Source organism: Ahaetulla prasina, chromosome 4, assembly GCF_028640845.1.
Source record: "Ahaetulla prasina isolate Xishuangbanna chromosome 4, ASM2864084v1, whole genome shotgun sequence".
Classification (NCBI taxonomy): Eukaryota; Metazoa; Chordata; class Lepidosauria; order Squamata; family Colubridae; genus Ahaetulla; species Ahaetulla prasina.
The window spans coordinates 19,814,727-19,831,033 of record NC_080542.1 but is presented as its reverse complement, the minus strand read 5'-3'; the positions used below and the strand labels follow the sequence as shown (position 1 = coordinate 19,831,033).

The 16,307-nt window shown below is 41.6% G+C and overlaps 3 protein-coding genes across 4 annotated transcripts in view; 2 read left to right on the top strand and 1 right to left on the bottom strand.

Annotated features, from left to right (window-relative positions):
- The window catches only part of LOC131198065 (integrin alpha-M-like), a 45,513-nt gene extending 42,522 nt beyond the window's left edge, over positions 1-2,991 (top strand). Inside the window, exons 24-25 of the mRNA XM_058182575.1 lie at positions 568-678; positions 2,884-2,991. Coding sequence (XP_058038558.1) covers positions 568-678; positions 2,884-2,991 — 219 coding nt within the window. The remainder of the gene's footprint in view (positions 1-567; positions 679-2,883) is intronic.
- Positions 2,992-6,702: 3,711 nt separating this feature from the next.
- LOC131196658 (cytochrome c oxidase subunit 6A, mitochondrial) lies at positions 6,703-10,260 on the top strand. Of its 2 annotated transcripts, none has more exons than XM_058179730.1 (3): positions 6,703-6,943; positions 8,660-8,757; positions 10,042-10,260. In XM_058179730.1, the coding sequence occupies exons 1-3, from the start codon at positions 6,856-6,858 to the stop codon at positions 10,135-10,137; spliced, it is 282 nt and encodes a 93-aa protein (XP_058035713.1). In that variant the 5' UTR covers positions 6,703-6,855; the 3' UTR covers positions 10,138-10,260. The 2 variants fall into 2 exon arrangements, with proteins under 2 accessions (XP_058035713.1, XP_058035712.1); XM_058179729.1 differs by having other exon boundaries at positions 6,723-6,943; positions 8,615-8,757.
- A 147-nt stretch (positions 10,261-10,407) lies between these two features.
- LOC131196655 (integrin alpha-X-like) overlaps positions 10,408-16,307 on the bottom strand; it is an 82,456-nt gene continuing 76,556 nt past the window's right edge. Inside the window, exon 30 of the mRNA XM_058179722.1 lies at positions 10,408-13,067. Within this exon, the coding sequence (XP_058035705.1) occupies positions 12,960-13,067 (108 nt within the window). The 3' untranslated portion in view covers positions 10,408-12,959. The remainder of the gene's footprint in view (positions 13,068-16,307) is intronic.

The following is a 16,307-nucleotide window of genomic DNA, read 5'->3' as shown; positions in this document are numbered from 1 at the left end:
TGAGTGCCAGATTGAGGTAAACAGCCAAGTCTTTTAAACTTTGCAGAAAAATCAACAGGGTTGGGACCTTCAATTTTTTTTTTATTTTTTTTTTGCAGAAGAGGATTTCTGATTCCATCTTGCTTTGTTTCTTCTCCTTCTTCTCCTTCTCCTTCTCCTTCTCCTTCTCCTCCTCCTCCTTCTTCTTCTTCTTCCTTTTCCTCCTCCTCCCTCCTCTGCCTCTCCCTCCTCCCTCCTCCTTCTCCTCCTCCACAAGCAGTATATCATCTTTCGAAAATAATGAATCTCTCTTCCAGGTCCAACATAAGAAAATTATTTTGGTGAGCTCCGCACAGATTTCTTATAACAAGAGAAAATACACACAGCCAGAGGGCTTTCCACAAACTCAGGTAAAAACAGAAGCAGGTGATGTAGGGGTGTAGACAGGAAGCTGAGTCTCGGGACTCTCTTTCCCAGCCCTTGGAGGAAAGTGATGTCTAAAGGATAGAACTGGTCCTTGACACCTGGATTCCTGGGCTGTCTGACTGTGTCTAACTTCTAAGACATTGCCTTCCCTGCCATTCCCAGGTGCAGACAGTGGTGGAGCGGATCGAGATCTACAACAGCTTCCCTGTTATCATTGGCAGCTCTTTTGGGGGCTTAATCCTTCTAGCTCTGTCAGCTGCAGCTTTGTATAAGGTGAAGTAGAACCTGGGGAGGGAAAGGGTAGAGAATGGAGTTCTTGCTATCCCTCCCAATTATGTTTTGAATTGAGCAAAGGCAATTATGTCTGCATGTTCAAAAGGTTTCTCATCAAAGGAATTACCGTATTTTTCAAACTTAAGATGCTCTGGACTATAAGATGCACCTAGCTTTTGGGGAGGAAAACAAGAAAAAAATATCTGCCTCTGCTTCCCAGTAATTTGCCTCCTTGCAGCAAACAGCATCAGCCTGGTCAGCTTCAGCACAGCCTGATTTAGCACGAGCAGCTGATTAGCGGTTGGATCTGCCTCCTGAATACCATCAATCAGCTATTCCAGGCTATGGGAATCACCACTGCCCATCACCACCATCGCCACCCATCGCCACTGCCACCTATTGTCGCCTCCGTGCGCCCCATTTTCGACCTCTGCATGCCCCATTTTCCACAGGCCTCTGGGTGTCCTCTTTTCAGCCTGTTCAAGGTGGCAGGGATTGCCATCGCCTATCCCCCCCACCTGGAACGGGCCGAAAATGGGGCACATAGAGGCTGAAAATGGGGCATGCGGAAGCAGCGATAGCAATCAGCAACGGCGGCGGCAATCCCTACAGCCTGGAATAGCTGATCGATGATAGTCCGGGAGGCCGATCCACCTGCCAATCAACTGCTTGGGCTAAATCAGGCTGTGCTGAAGCTGACCAGGCTGTTTGCTGTTTGCTGCAAGGAGGCAAATTGCTGGGAGGCAGAGGCCAAAGGATGGGGGCTGGTGAGTAGGGGGAGCTTTGGCAACATTCGTTCTATAAGACGCACAGATATTTCCACCCACTTTTTTGGGGGGGAAGTGTGTCTTATACACAGAAAAATATGGTATATGGCTGTTCATAAACCTTTTGTGGAGTTAGGAATCAAGACCTTGGCCAAATGTGAGGGTGTAGTCTTAATAGCTCTCTGAGTCTTGGCAACTCTTGCACCAACTCAGAAAGCTCAAACTGCCCAAGGAGCTGCTGATCCATTCTACAGAGGAATTACTGAGTCTGTCATTTGCACCTCTATAACTGTCTGGTTCGGTTCTGCAACCTAACAAGAAAGACATAGACTTCAGAGGATAATTAGAACTGCAGAAAAAATAATTGCTACCAACCTGCCTTCCATTGAGAACCTGTATACTGCACGAATCAAGAAGAGGGCCGTGAAAATATTTACAGATCCCTCACATCCAGGACATAAACTGTTTCAACTCCTACCCTCAAAATGACGGTAAAGAGCACTGCACACCAGAACAACTAGACACAAGAACAGTTTTTTCCCTAAGGCCATCACTCTGCTAAACAAATAATTCCCTCAACACTGTCAAACTATTTACTAAATCTGCACTATTATTAATCTTCTCATTGTTCCCATCACCAATCTCTTTCCACTTATGACTGTAACTTTGTTGCTGGTAATCCTTATGATTTATATTGATATTGACTGTTCCTGATTGCTTATTTGTACCCTATGATTATCATTCTGTGTTGTATCGTTAAGTGTTAAATTGTACCCTATGACCATCATTTGTGTTGTAAATTTTGTACCTTGATGAACATATCTTTTCTTTTATGTATACTGAGAGCATATGCACCAAGACAAATTCCTTGTGTGTCCAATCACACTTGGCCAATAAAAATTCTATTCTATTCTATTAAGCACTAAGACAGGGTTCCCCAAGCTTGGCAACCAGAGGTGGGATTCAGCAGGTTCTGACCAGTTCTGGAGAACCAGTAGTGGAAATTTTGAGTAGTTTGGAGAACCTGTAAATATCACCTCTGACTGGCCCCGCCCCCATCTACTCTCTTCCTCCGGAGTCCCAACTGATCAGGAGGAAATGGAGATTTCGCAGTAATCTTCCCCTGGAGTGGGGAGGGAATGGAGATTTTACAGTATCCTTCCCCTGCTGTGCCCATCAAGCCACACCCACAGAACCGGTAGTAAAACATTTTTGAAACTCATCACTGCTGGCAACTTTAAGATACATGGACTTCAACTCCCAGAATTCCAGCATGGCTGGCTGGAGAATTCTAGGAGTTAAAGTCCATGTATCTTAAAGGTGCCAAAATTGGGAAAACATGCACTAAGGACTGGTATTCTTGTTTTGCTGGAGGAGAAATCTCATGTTTGATTTCTGTTCCTCTTACTTTCACTTCTATCTTTCTCTCTCTCTCTAGGTTGGGTTCTTCAAGCGTCAATACAAGCAGATGCTGGAGGAGGCTGGAGCTGTTGACCAACCCTCACAAAATGTACAGTTGTCTCCTAGCAATGACACTGTTTCCTAATAAATTTGCACAGTCTTTTCAGAAGTTCTGGACCTCTGTTTCTTAGCTTTGCTTCTTAGCTTCTCAAAAGTCCATCAGTGGATCCCTCAATTAGGTTCTCAAAAGTCCACTGAGCAGGTCCACTGAGCTGCTCCATAGGAACAACAGGTCCCAGATTGGTACACATTCTTTAAGTTAGCAAATTTGAGGGATCTTGATTCAAAAAATCTTGATTTGCCCTGTGATGCATTGTTTCTACTGTTTGAAACTCAGAACTTCTCTACTCAGAACTAATTGGTAATGTCTGAATGTAGCCAGTGGTTGTACAGAAAATGTTGTATAAATAGGTAAAACAGTCCTGTCTCCCTTCCAAAGTACTAAAAACAGTAGAAAGCACAACCATAAAGAATCACTTGTTGAAAACAAATCGGCAAAAAAGTTTTAATAAACTCATTGGAGGCAAAACAAACACATCTCTTTCACAATTTTAATCAAGCTGACTTTTCAAATTGCCATGGAATACAAGCAGTCCTCAATTTATGACCACAACTGAACCCAACTTTTCACTTACTAAGAGAGACAGTTGTTAAAGGAGTTTTACAACCTTCCTTGTTCTAGCCTGCATAAACAGAATCAAGATCAAATTAAATGTTAATACCACTTTATAATGCCTTGGTAAGGTCATACTTGGAATATTGCATCCAGTTTTCATCACCATGCTATAAAAAAGATGTTGTGACTAGAAAGAATGCAGAGAAGAGCAACAAAGGTGATTAGGTTGAATGGTTGCTAGAATTGGGTAATGAGAAGAAGGACGTGGAGTGACATGATAACAGTGTTCCAATATCTCAGGTGCTGCCACAAAGAAGTGGGAGTTGGGCTGTTCTCCAAAGCACCTGAGGGTAGAACAAGAAGCAATGGATGGAAACTAATCAAGGAAGGAACCAACTTAGAGCTAAGGAGAAATTTCCTGACAGTTAGAACAATTAATCAGTGGAACAAGTTGCCTGCAGAAGTTGTGAATGCTCCAACACTGGAAATTTTTAAGAAAATGTTGGATAGCCATTTGTCTGAAATGGTGTAGGGTTTCCTGCCTGGGCAGGGGGTTGGACTAGAAGACCTCCAAGGTCCCTTCCAACTCTGTTATTCTATTCTATTCTATTCTATTCTATTCTATTCTATTCTATTCTATTCTATTCTATTCTATTCTATTCTATTCTATTCTACTGAATCACTGTAGCTGTTAAATTAGTAACAGGGCAGTTAACCTGGTTCCCCCATTGACTTTGCTTGTCAGATGGTCGCAGCCATTGATCATGTGACCTCTGGATACTGCAGTCGTCATAAGTAGGAGTCAGTGCCCAAGCATCTGGATTTTGATTGCATGACTATGGAGACGGTCAATGGTTGTAAGTATGAACAACGTAAGTCAGGTCCGTTGTAACTTTGAACAGTTGCTAAATGAACTGTTGTAAATTGAGGATTACCTTACTGTATGTTAAAACTGGACCAACAAAGGAAAAATCTAGGTTGCCTCCATGGTGAGGGGTGAGGATGAAACAGGTTGCATTTGTGAAGACTCTCAAAATGACGATTGCGGTGTTTTTTTGGGCTGTGGTTCGCAAGATATGCAAACGAACCTTTCGGTTCCTGCCTAAGGTCAATCCAGGGGATTTTTTTCAAGCTTACCTCAGAGAAAACTTAATTACCGTATCAAATTTTCTCCTAATTTAGATATCCATATTTATGGTAACTTGCTCCTGCTTTCAATTGTCATTCTACTTTCTAAGCCGCCTTTCTTTTTTTATTTTTATTTTCAACTGTATTAGATTAGTTTTTAAACTCAAAAGGTAAAAAATGGACAGACACTAATTAGAAAAAAAGGCAGGAAACGAGTATACAGATAGTCCTCGACTTACAGCAATTCATTCAGTGACCATTCAAAATTACAGTAGCACTGAAAAAATAATTCATGGCCATTTTTGACACTTACAACCGTTGTGGCATCCTCATAGGCACAGGATCAAAATTCAGACGCTTAACAACTGACTCATATTCGTGACGATTGCAGTCATGTGATCCGCTTTTGCGACCTCCTGACAAGCAAAGTCAGTAGGGAAGCCAGATTCACTTAACAATCATGTTAGTAATGTAACTGCAATGATTCACTTAACAACAGTGGCAAGAAAGGTTGTAAAATGGGAAAAAATCCCTATTGAATTTTGTAAGGTGAAAATTTTAAGTTAGCCCCAGGCTTAGAAAGCAGGAGGTGGAGAGTTCAAGTTCTGCCTTAGCCATGAAAGCCAGCTGTTAACTTTACCCACAGGGTCACTTTCTCTCTGCCCAACCCACCTCACAGGGCTGTGGCTGTGAGGAAAAAAGGATGAAGAAGGCGTTCTGGATTTGTTTACTGCCTTGAGTTATTGGTAAAAATAATAAAATTGGGATACAAATAAAATAAATAATAAGTGGACAACCAATTAAATATGAGCCAGCAGTGTGAGGGGGCAGCCAAAAGAGCCAATCCTAAATTGCATTAATAGAAGGATACAATCAAGATCAAGTAAGGTTGTAAGTGGAAAAATGGCCATAAATCACTTTATTCAGTGCCTTGTAACTTTGAACAGTCACTAAATGACCTGTTGTAAGTCAAGGACTAGCTGTATAAAAAACAATTATATAATTATAGAAATGTATAAAAAAAACAATTGCTACCAACCTGTCATCCATTGAGGATCTGTATACTGCATGAGTCAAAAAGAGGGCTGTGAAAATATCTACAGACCCCTCGCATCCTGGACATAAAATGTTTCAACTTCTACCCTCAAAACGACACTATAGGGTACTGCACACCAGAACAACTACACACAAGGACAGTTTTTTCCCAAATGCCATTACTCTGCTTAACAACTAATTCCCACAACACTGTCAAATAATTTCCTAAGACTATATTACTGTTATTCTTCTCTTCCTTACTAGCATTATCCATTTATTACTATAACCAGTGGTGGGATTCAAGTCATTTAACAACCGGTTCTCTGCCCTAATGATTTCTTCTAACAACCAGTTTGCCAAACTGCTCACAGAGTTAACAACCGGTTCTCCTGAAGTGGTGCGAAGTGGCTGAATCCCGCCACTGACTATAACAATGTTGCTTTTATCTTTCAATTTATATTGTTTTTATTTGTTTCCTATTTGATAGCTTAGTAACCTTGGCTATCACTAAATGTTGTATCTTTTTATTCTGGATGAATGTATTTTATTCTCCTTATGTACACTGAGAGCATATACACCAAAGACAAATTCCTTGTGTGTCCAATCACACTTGGCCAATAAAGGATTCTATTCTATTCTATTCTATTCTATTCTATTCTATTCTATTCTATTCTATTCTATTCTATTCTATTCTATAAAACTCCAATGAGCACATATCAGTCTTTGCTTGCAACAGGCCGCAAATTCACTCATGGTCTACTAGAACATTTTAAGTGCTTACTCTAATAATATCTCTCCTGTTGCTCTCTTTGGGGACTGGACTTTCTGCATTTGCTTTCTGCTTGATTTATAAATAGACCCTGAAATCCACTGTAGGGAAGGGAGGATTGTTAGTTCCCGGGTCTCGTGCCAATCTAAGTGAGAAGTTGGCTCTTCATCCTGGGTTGGGTGACAGCCTTGTGATAGAAGCTCCAAGCTAGGTTGTGTTTCTGTCTCAACTTCATTGGCCAGAGAGGATCAGATGAACACAACCATCAGGTCCAAGGAGGAGGGAGAAGTGTGAGTGAAAGAGCAGCTGGACAGGAAGGCCTTGACCCAACAAAGACAGCCACAGAGAAGAATTCAGGGTCTCCATTAGATCAGCCATACAAAAGTCCTTGGGTTTCCAGAATGATTCCAAGGTGGAGAATTGCTCAACTGGTGGCTCAGACAAGGAATTTTGCTGCATCGGCAGCTAGCCATGGAGAAGGATCTAGTGGTAAGTGAACTCAATAACTACTACTACTAGACTACTACTGTTATTACTACCAACATTGACAATAACTCCAACAATACCTGGAGACAGCAGAATCAAGGAAGAAGAATAGGGGGAAAAGATAAAGTAGAGAGATCTGATATTTAAAGATTCCTTGATACTTGACTGGAGGTTGAATTTCCCACAAACATCAATCAAAATGAGATGTGTTTGTAACTTGTGTTGTTCCTTGATGTACAAAATAATAGCAATAGAAAAATTGTGTACCTCTTGGGAACACATCCCTGTTTCATTAGTGCTTTTCATTTAAGGAGAAACAATACACACTTTTAAACTAATGCTGAAAAATCCTTTATTTTCCTTAGAATCAGTCCATTATGTCCCATAACAGATTGTCCTCTGCTTCCCAGCTTGGTTCCCCTCTCTTCTGCCAACGTTTTACTTAAGCAGTGGTCACTGCCTTTTATTTCATTTAAATGTATTTTAAGATTTAAAGAAGAAAATAAATGACAACATAAAAGAAAAAAAGAAGAAAACAGGTCTGTCTATTAATAAATGAGCTGTAATCCTGCAGTATAAAATAGTTATGTTGATAGATGCCGATAGCATTTCCAGTGAAATACATTTTGATTATGTAATCATTGAGCCTTTTTAAGATTAGCTGGAATGCAGCATTGATGACTTTGCCTAGCATTTGTCTTCTGAGAAAGCATTTTGGCTTTTGATGTTTTGTTCCACAAAAAGAGAGAGAGAGAGAGAGGGAGGGAGGGAGGGAGGGAGGGAGGGAGGGAAAGAGAGAGAGAGAGATAGCAGAAACAACCTTGAGAATATCCTTTGGTGGTTTCCTCAGAACCAAAAATGTTAGTGACTTGAAGTTACACTAAGAGGCTGTTAACAGAACAGAATAACAAAATAAGAGAGTTGGAGGGGACATTGTAGGTCATCTAGTCCAAACCCACCCCCATCCAAGTAGGAGACCCTGCACCATTTCTGACAGATGGCAGTCCAGTCTCTTCTTGAAAGCTTCCAGTGATGAAGCTCCCACAACTTCTGGAGGCAAACTGTTCCATTGGTTGATTGCTCTCACTGTTGGAAAAATTCTCCTTATTTCCAGGTTGAATCTCTCCTTGTTCAGTTTCCATCCATTATTCCTTGTCTGGCCTTCAGGTGCTTTGGAAAATACTTTGACCCATTCCTCTCTGTGGCAGCCCCTCAAATATTGGAACACTGCTATCCTATGTCCCCTGGTCCTTCTCTTCACTAGACTAGCAATGCCCAGTTCCTGCAACTGTTCATCATATGTTTTAGCCTCCAGTCCCCTAATTATTTTGGTTGCTTTTCTCTGCCTTCTTTCTAGAGTCTTAACATCTTTTTTATAGTGTGGTGATCCAAACTGGATGCAGTATTCTAGGTGTGGTCTTACTAAAGCTTTATAAAGTGCTGTTAGTACCTCACTTGATCTTGTTTGTATCCCTCTGTTAATGCAATTTAGGATTGCGTTGGCTTTTTTGGCTGCCCCTTCACACAGTTGGCTCATATTTAATTGGTTGTCCACTAAGACTTCTTGGTTAACAAGAGGAAGCCCAGATCCTACTTTTTTATGCAACTTGGTACCCATCTATCATCCTCTGCTCTGCACCCTTGGTTATTTTATCTTTCCCTTTTGCATATCAGCTAGGTTATGGAAGATTTTGAGCTTTGTGGTGGCATTTCCTTCAGTAGGCATCTGCTGGCTGAACGTGCAGCTGAAAAAGAGAGCTCACCCCCATGAACGTCCTGAGTTCATTCCATATCGCCACCTGAGGATTCGGACAAAGGTAAAAATATAGCAGGAGAGGGAATCAAAGTGCTTAGGCTTATTTGTGAAGGACTCTTCGTTCTGAAGCTAATAGCACAGTGAAGAGTAGACCTTCTCCCTTAATGATCCAGTTCTCTAAAATTAGGATGGTGCAACCTTTTAGCTCTAAAGCTTCATGTTCTGAAGCTCTGCTCACAAGGGAGCCCAATTTTTTTTATAGTATTAACTGAATAGCACTTTTATTTTTCTGAGTGAGCTGAATTTTCATGTATCATAAATCAGATTTATGATTTTCATAAATCAGTCCTCAATTTATGGTCACAATTGAGGCCAGAATTTCCACTGATAAACAAAGCAGTAGTTAAGTGAGCTTTGCCCCATTTTACCATCTTTTTTGCCATAGTTATTAAGTGAATCATGCGGCCATTAAGCGAATCTGGCTTCTCCCGCTGACTTTGCTTGTCAGAAGCCAGCTGGGAAGATTGGAAATGGTGGTCACATGACCCCAGGAGAGTACACCTGTCGTAAATACAGGTCAGGTGCCAAGCACCTGAATTTTGACTTTGTGACCATGGGGATACTGCAACGGTCGTAAGTGTGAAAATCCGATCATGAGTCACTTTTTTCAGTGCTATTGTAACTTCGAATGGTCACTGGCTGTAATTTGAGGACTACCAGTATTTAATTGCTTGCTATGTTGTGTGATGGGTTTTCAGTTGAGGTACTGATATTTAAGCAATTGTTGATAAGAGGAAATAACTATGTGAAGATCCAGAGGCAAGAGTAAATTGTGGATTTGTGGTACAATATTCAGGAGGGATTATATATATATATGTGCAGGTTTTGGTATGTTCAAGTCTTTTCCCATGTAAGATTGGAAGTATTTAGGCAACATTTCGATGAGATCTCACTCATCATCTTCAGGCTTTGGCTTTGTTCTTACGTGAGCAAAGTCAAAGCCAAAGCCTGAAGATGATGAGTGAGATCTCATCGAAACGTTGCCTAAATACTTCCAATCTTACATGGGAAAAGACCCGAACATACCAAAACCTGCATACATATGCCCGTGAAAACGTACGAAAACATACATATATATATATGTCAAGATGGTGGCCATGGCCCACAATGGAAACCCCACCCCCTTTTAGAATATTCATCACATGCATGGCATACATTAAAAAGGGATGGGACTCCCATCATGGCTTCCATCTTAACTATTCTGACCTCCTCTCCATAGCCTCTCCTGATGTGTCTCCCCAGTGATCTTTCTTTCTGTATTCCCTTTTTCTCTTATTTATTTTAGGCTTATCCATGGGGTGATGGAAATCACAGTTTCTTTCACAATCCCCGCACCAACCCACTACCCACCGGCTATGAAGATGTGGGCAGCCATCACTGAGACCCTCTTAACCTTTTCTTCTTCTTCTTCCTGGCTTCCTCCCTCTTAGCGAGAAGGATTTACAGCTGTTCAACGCATCTTTGAGACAGCTGTCTATCTGTCAATAAAACGCATTTCACTGAACATAGCGCATTCCTGTTATTTCAAAAGAGTTTGTGGATAGTGCTACCAAACAGTTTTGATTTTGAGTACAAAAGAGCACTTGCAGTATGCAGGTTCTGCTGAAGGAGATGCAAAATCCCTTTCAACAGAAACCTAATTGCTACTGAAAACTTCGGGCCATTTCCATTCTGTTTCCATATTCCGATTCTTTGCAAACCACTACAAAGCCCATTTTTAGTTACTTCTTTTGTCCACAAAGGCAGAGAAGATAAGGTGTCTTTCAGATGACTAAAAAGAGACTTATTCCTGTCCCAGAGTGAAAAAAGCAGTGGTGTCACCTGCACCAATGAACTCAGGCCTTTGACTGCCTGTGCAGTTTCTCCTTTCTTTAGCGTAAGTTTGATTTTGCTCCAGATCAGGATCAAAGGATCAGAACCTAATCCTCAATTGTTTTTTTGTTTATTTATGACATTTATTCTATTCTATTCTATTCTATTCTATTCTATTCTATTCTATTCTATTCTATTCTATTCTATTCATATGCCCCTCATCCAACTATTGAGTGCAGTAGTGGGTTTCAAATCCCAGCGCTACCGGTTATTATCGGTAGCGTGCGGGCGGGCGCGCTTGCTTTGCGAGCACATGGCGCTTCTGAGCATATGCAGAGCATTTTTGATGACATCTAGGTGGGTGGGCAGAACCTCCCACTGCCGCCACTATTGGTTCACCCGAATCAGGGCGAACAGGGAGCAACCCACCACTGGTTGAGCGGCAATATGCCTATTTTCTCTCAAAACACACTCGTACAAAAGAACGTGACCAGTAATACAGTATTTCATTAATACATTCGTATGTTCTTCATCTACTGACAACCTGCAGCTGGTTGATGTTTCTTAATATAACCATACATGTTCAATATCAAAATAGGTGTGTTTACTAGCATGCTTTATTCTTCCATGAAACCTCCTTTTATATGTTAGAAGTTGAGTCATGGCAACTGGATTTCTTTTTGTTGTTGTTGTTGTTGATTCGAAATGTTTCACTGCTTGTCTAAGTAGTTTCTTCAGTCTGAACAAGTTGGCTAGGCCAGTGCTCCGTCCCCAAACCTGTTGGGACCAGGGACTGGTTCCATGGAGAGGGGTTTTTCCGTGGACCAGAGGGTGGAGGGTTTCGTGTGCTGCCAGCATCTTGTGGATGGGGCTTTGCTTGTTCATGAGGACCGATTTCTGGCATGCCATGGTCCAGAGCCGATCCCAGGGATTGGGGACCCCTGGGTTAGGGGAACCTCATAGATAAGTGGTGTCAAACTCGAGTTCATTGAGGGTTGTGTTTGACCTTAGGGGGGTTGGGGGGCATGGCTGTGGTGGGAGTGGCCAGCTTGACATCACATGTTAGGGGCGCCTGTGGCAGCCCTGGCGGGGATCCACTGTCTCCAGCGGAGGAAGGCAAGACCAGGGAGAGCACCAAACAGTGGCCTTCTGCAGCCCTCTGCCAGCGAAAATGGAGCTCGCACCCCTCCCAAGCTCTGTTTTTGCTGGCAGAGGGCTGCAGGAGGCTGGTCCTTCACTATTTCCAGGGCAGCCGTGGAGGCCAGATCTAAGCACCCTATGGGCCAGATCCGGCCTGCGGGCCTTGAGTTTGACACCCCTGCCATAAATATTCTCCAGTGAGGTTTCATTTTCTCACCTCATCTGGATAAGCTTGTTGGGTGAGTAGGCACAGAGTTGTTGGCAAGTAAATGTTCCAGCTCCTAAATCCTTTACCTTAAAACATAGATGGAGTTGCCCTAACTAATTTGTTGGGACTGAAGAACAACAGCAAACGTTTTGAACCAACAAGGAAAGAGTCCTGATTCAATTTTCAAAAAACTCTACTTGGAATTACTGAATATCTTCATCAACGTGTGCTCCTTATCCTCCTTCGACTTACGAGCACAATGAAGCCCAAAATTTCTGTTGCTAAGTGAGACATTTCTTATGTGAATTTTGCCCCATTTTATGACCTTTCTGACCACAGTTGTTAAGTGAATCACTGCAGTTGTTAAGTTAGTAACACACTTGTTAAGTGAATCTGGCTTCCCTATTGATTTTGCTTGTCAGAAGGTCAGTAAAAGTGATCACATGACCCCAGGGTATTGCAACCGTCATAAATATGAGTTGCCAAGTGTGTGGGTTTTGTTCCTGTAAATATGGGGGGATACTGCAATGTTATGTCACTTTTTTATGTCACTTTTTTCGGTGCCATTGATTATCCTTTGATAGCCCCAAAGGTGCTTTTTTAAAAGGCAACTGGACTTTCTTTGTTTTTGCTTTAAGACTTTTCACTTTTCATCCAAGATAGGTCTCCCTCCCCACCATGCTCTCATTCTGTTGAACACTTAATGATCTCTTCTCTTCTCTTCTCTTCTCTTCTCTTCTCTTCTCTTCTCTTCTCTTCTTTTCTCTCCTCTCTCCTCTCCTCTCTCTTCCCTTCCCCTCCCCTCTTCCCTCTCTGATTTCTATTCTATTCTATTCTATTCTATTCTATTCTATTCTATTCTATTCTATTCTATTCTACTCTACTCTACTGTACTCTAAATTTCTGATTCATTCAGAACTGAAGAAGCTTCTTGGATGAGAAGTGAAACGTCTTAACACAAAAACAAAGCAAGCCCAGTTGCGTTTTGAAAAAGCACCTTTGGAACAACCGTGACCTGGATGACTGAGGTTCTCCAGAGACATTTATCCTTTGGTAGCATCAGAAGGGGTGCAGGTTTCTGGTGGGCTTTCAGCCACCTCATTATCTGCATCATCTATCATCTGTTTGTACTGTCTTTTGAAGAATCCAAGCTGGAAGGAAAAAAAGAAAAGAAAATTCAGTTGAGCATTGAGCAATAATGGTTGCAAATTAGATAGATACCCAGTTGGTTCATTCCCAAATGTGCTTTTCTAAATGGCAACTGGACTTTTCCAAATGGCAGCCTTGGTTTTTTTCCTATAAACATTTTTACAGATTAACAGAGTTGGAAGGAAACCTTGTAAGTCATCTAGTCCAACCCTCTGCCCAAGTAGGAGACCCTACACCATTTCTGACAGATAACAGTCCAGCCTCTTCTTGAAAGCTTCCAGTAATGAAACTCCAACAATTTCTGAAGGGCAACTTCTGTTCCATGGGTTGATTGTTCTCACTCTCAGAAAATTGCTCCTTATTTCTAGGTTGAATCTCTCCTTGATCAATTTCTATCCATTATTCCTTGTCTGGCTTTCAGGTGCTTTGGGGAATAGCTTGACCCCCTTCTCTATGTCAGCCCCTCAAATACTGAAAGACTGCTATCATGTTTCCCCTGGTCCTTCTCTTCATTAGACTAGCCAGGCCCAGTTCCTGCAATCGTTCTTTATATGTTTTAGCCTCCAGAACCCTAGTCATCTTGCTTGCTCTTCTCTTTCTAGAGTCTCAACATATTTTCTATAGTGTGGTAACCAAAACTGGATGCAGTATTCTAGGTGTGGTCAGACTAAGGCTTTATAGAGTGCTGTTAGTAACTCACTTGATCTTGATTGCATCCCTCTGTTAATGCAATTTAGGATTGCATCGGCTTTTTTGGCTGCTGCCGCACACTGTTGGCTCATATTTAATTGATTGTCCACTAAAGTCACTGTTATACCTGGTTTCATCCAGTCTATATGTGTACTTTTGGTTTTTCTTGCCTAAGTGTAAGATTTTATTTTTCTCTACACTGAATTTCATTTTGTTAGATAGGGCCCAGTGTTCTAGTCCAGGGGTCTCCAACCTTAGTCCCTTTAAGACTTGTGGACTTCAACTCTCAGAGTTCCTCAGCAAAGCTGGCTGAGGAACTCTGGGAGTTGAAGTCCACAAGTCTTAAAGGGACCAAGGTTGGAGACCCCTGTTCTAGTCTGTCAAGATCCATCTGGATTTTGAGCCTACCTTCTAGGGTGTTGGCTTTTGCTTCTCATCCAAGAAGCTTCTTCAGTTCTGACAGAATGGTGTGGAATGGAAGGACTGAGGAGAAGGTTCATTCTCCCAGCTTGTGGGTTGGTTTCCAAATGTTTTGTTACCAAGCTAGGTAACATCTTCAGCGGAGTTTAGGGGATGTCAGTATTGGTTTTCTTTTGACACCATAAAATAAATAAATCCTTCCATTTCCCACCATCATTCAGTCAGAACTGAAGAAACTTCTTGGAGGAGAAGAAAATGTTTTCAAGGGGAAAAAAATCAAGGAACTCCATTTGCCTTTTGGAAAAGCACCTTTAGTTCAACTATGACTTCAACATGACCTGAGTTTAACTCATAGAATCATCTGTTACAATGTCCTTCCTGTCGAAGACTACTTCAGCTTCAATTGCAACAATACACAAGCACACAATAGATTTAAGCTTAATGTTAACTGCTCCAATCTTGATTGCAGAAAATATGACTTTAGGAGCAGAGTTGTTAATACTTGGAATACACTACCAGACTCTGTGGTCTCTTCCCAAAATCTTTAACCAAAGACTATCTACTATTGACCTCACCCCATTCCTAAGAGGTCTGTAAGGGGCGTGCATAAGAGCACAAACGTGCCTACCATTCCTGTCCTAATGTTCCCTTTCATTATATCCAATTAATATAGTTATTACATACTTATGCTTATATATATGCTTATATATCGTATAGTTATTTCATGTTTATGCTTATATATACTGTTGTGACAAATAAATAAATAAAATAAATAAATGACTTAGATCAGTGATGGCTAACCTTTTTGCCATCGCATGCCAAAAGTGGGGGGAAGGGGTCACGCACACAGTGCCCACACCCAGTAGTGGGTTGCTATTGGTTCTCCCCAGTTCGCAAGAACCGGTAGTAAACATTTTGAGTAGTTCGGAGAACCAGCAGTAAAAATTCTGCCTGGCCCTGCCCCCAATCTATTGCTGCTTCCCGACTCCCAGCTGATCAGCTAGAAGGAAAAAATCAAGACTCACTTGTCGAAGAAGAGAAAAAAAAACAAGACACCGTCCCTTTAAATTGAGAAGCCAAGAAGCCTCCCAACTGATCTGCTCGCTTCTCAGCCAGGAGATCGCTTGGCAAAGAAGAAGTGGGGGTGGGAAAACGCTGTCGTTTTAAATTGACAGAGCAGCTAGAAGCTCCTTTCTGGGTCAGCTGAACAACAAATTGGATAAGAGGAGAAATTCTTATATGGTTTGATGTTTTTGAAGTTTTGGGGTTTGTGCAACATGGGCTTTGTGTTTCTAAAAAGGTTTGGGCGATTTCCATTGTGAAGTATCCTGTCTTGAATGAGTTTTCTGCCTGCTTGTAAATGGAGCCGAACTTCTGGCTTCCACTTTATATTATCTGTAAGCACCGGTAGCTGTTTTCTGCTTACAAAGTTTCCTTTATGCAGCTGGAATTCCAGGCAGGTTCCTGGCTAGCAGCTTGATTATTCCTTAATTATCTGGGATATTTTATTTGGGAAATGAAGAGGGGGGAGTTTGATTCCTTCCCAGAACAGATTAGTGGGGTGGGGAGGAAATGGGGATTTTGAAGTAACCTTCCCCTGGAGTGGGGAGGGAATGGGGATTTTAGGCTTGCTGTCAAACATCAGCCATAATACTAATGATTGTTTTGAACAATATGCAGGTTGTATTACATGAATGGCTATTTTATGTGTGAAATTATGACTGAAACCTATATAGGTTCACACTTCAGGAAGTTTGTCCTTAGTTTTAGGTTGCTTCTCTCTTTGTTGAGTTCCATCCATTGCTTCTTGTTTTGCCTTCTGATGCTTTGGAAAATACTTCCCCACCCCTCTTTCTAGTAGCCCCTTAAAAGACTGTTGCCTATCACACTCTTGGGCAAAACATGTGAACCATTTACTTCTTTCAGTGGTCCATGAAAGTGCATCTATAGCAGAGGTCTCTAACCACTTTAAGACTTTAAGACAGCAAAGCTGGCTGAGGAATTCTGGGAGTTGAAGTCCATAAGTCTTAAAGTGGCCAAGTTTGGAGACCCCTGATCTATAGTATGTAGATAATAAAGTTGAAAAAAGGTGAACAACATTTTTGCAGAACTATAGATACATTGAGGCTGGG

What these genes read in the sequence shown, in the direction of transcription:
- LOC131196658 (XM_058179729.1), top strand. Translation starts at nt 6,856, where the DNA reads ATGATTCCAAGGTGGAGAATTGCTCAACTGGTGGCTCAGACAAGGAAT. An exon ending in CCATGGAGAAGGATCTAGTG is followed by an intron (nt 6,944 to 8,614) that starts GTAAGTGAACTC and finishes TTTGCATATCAG; the next exon opens with CTAGGTTATGGAAGATTTTG. An exon ending in ACCTGAGGATTCGGACAAAG is followed by an intron (nt 8,758 to 10,041) that starts GTAAAAATATAG and finishes TATTTATTTTAG; the next exon opens with GCTTATCCATGGGGTGATGG.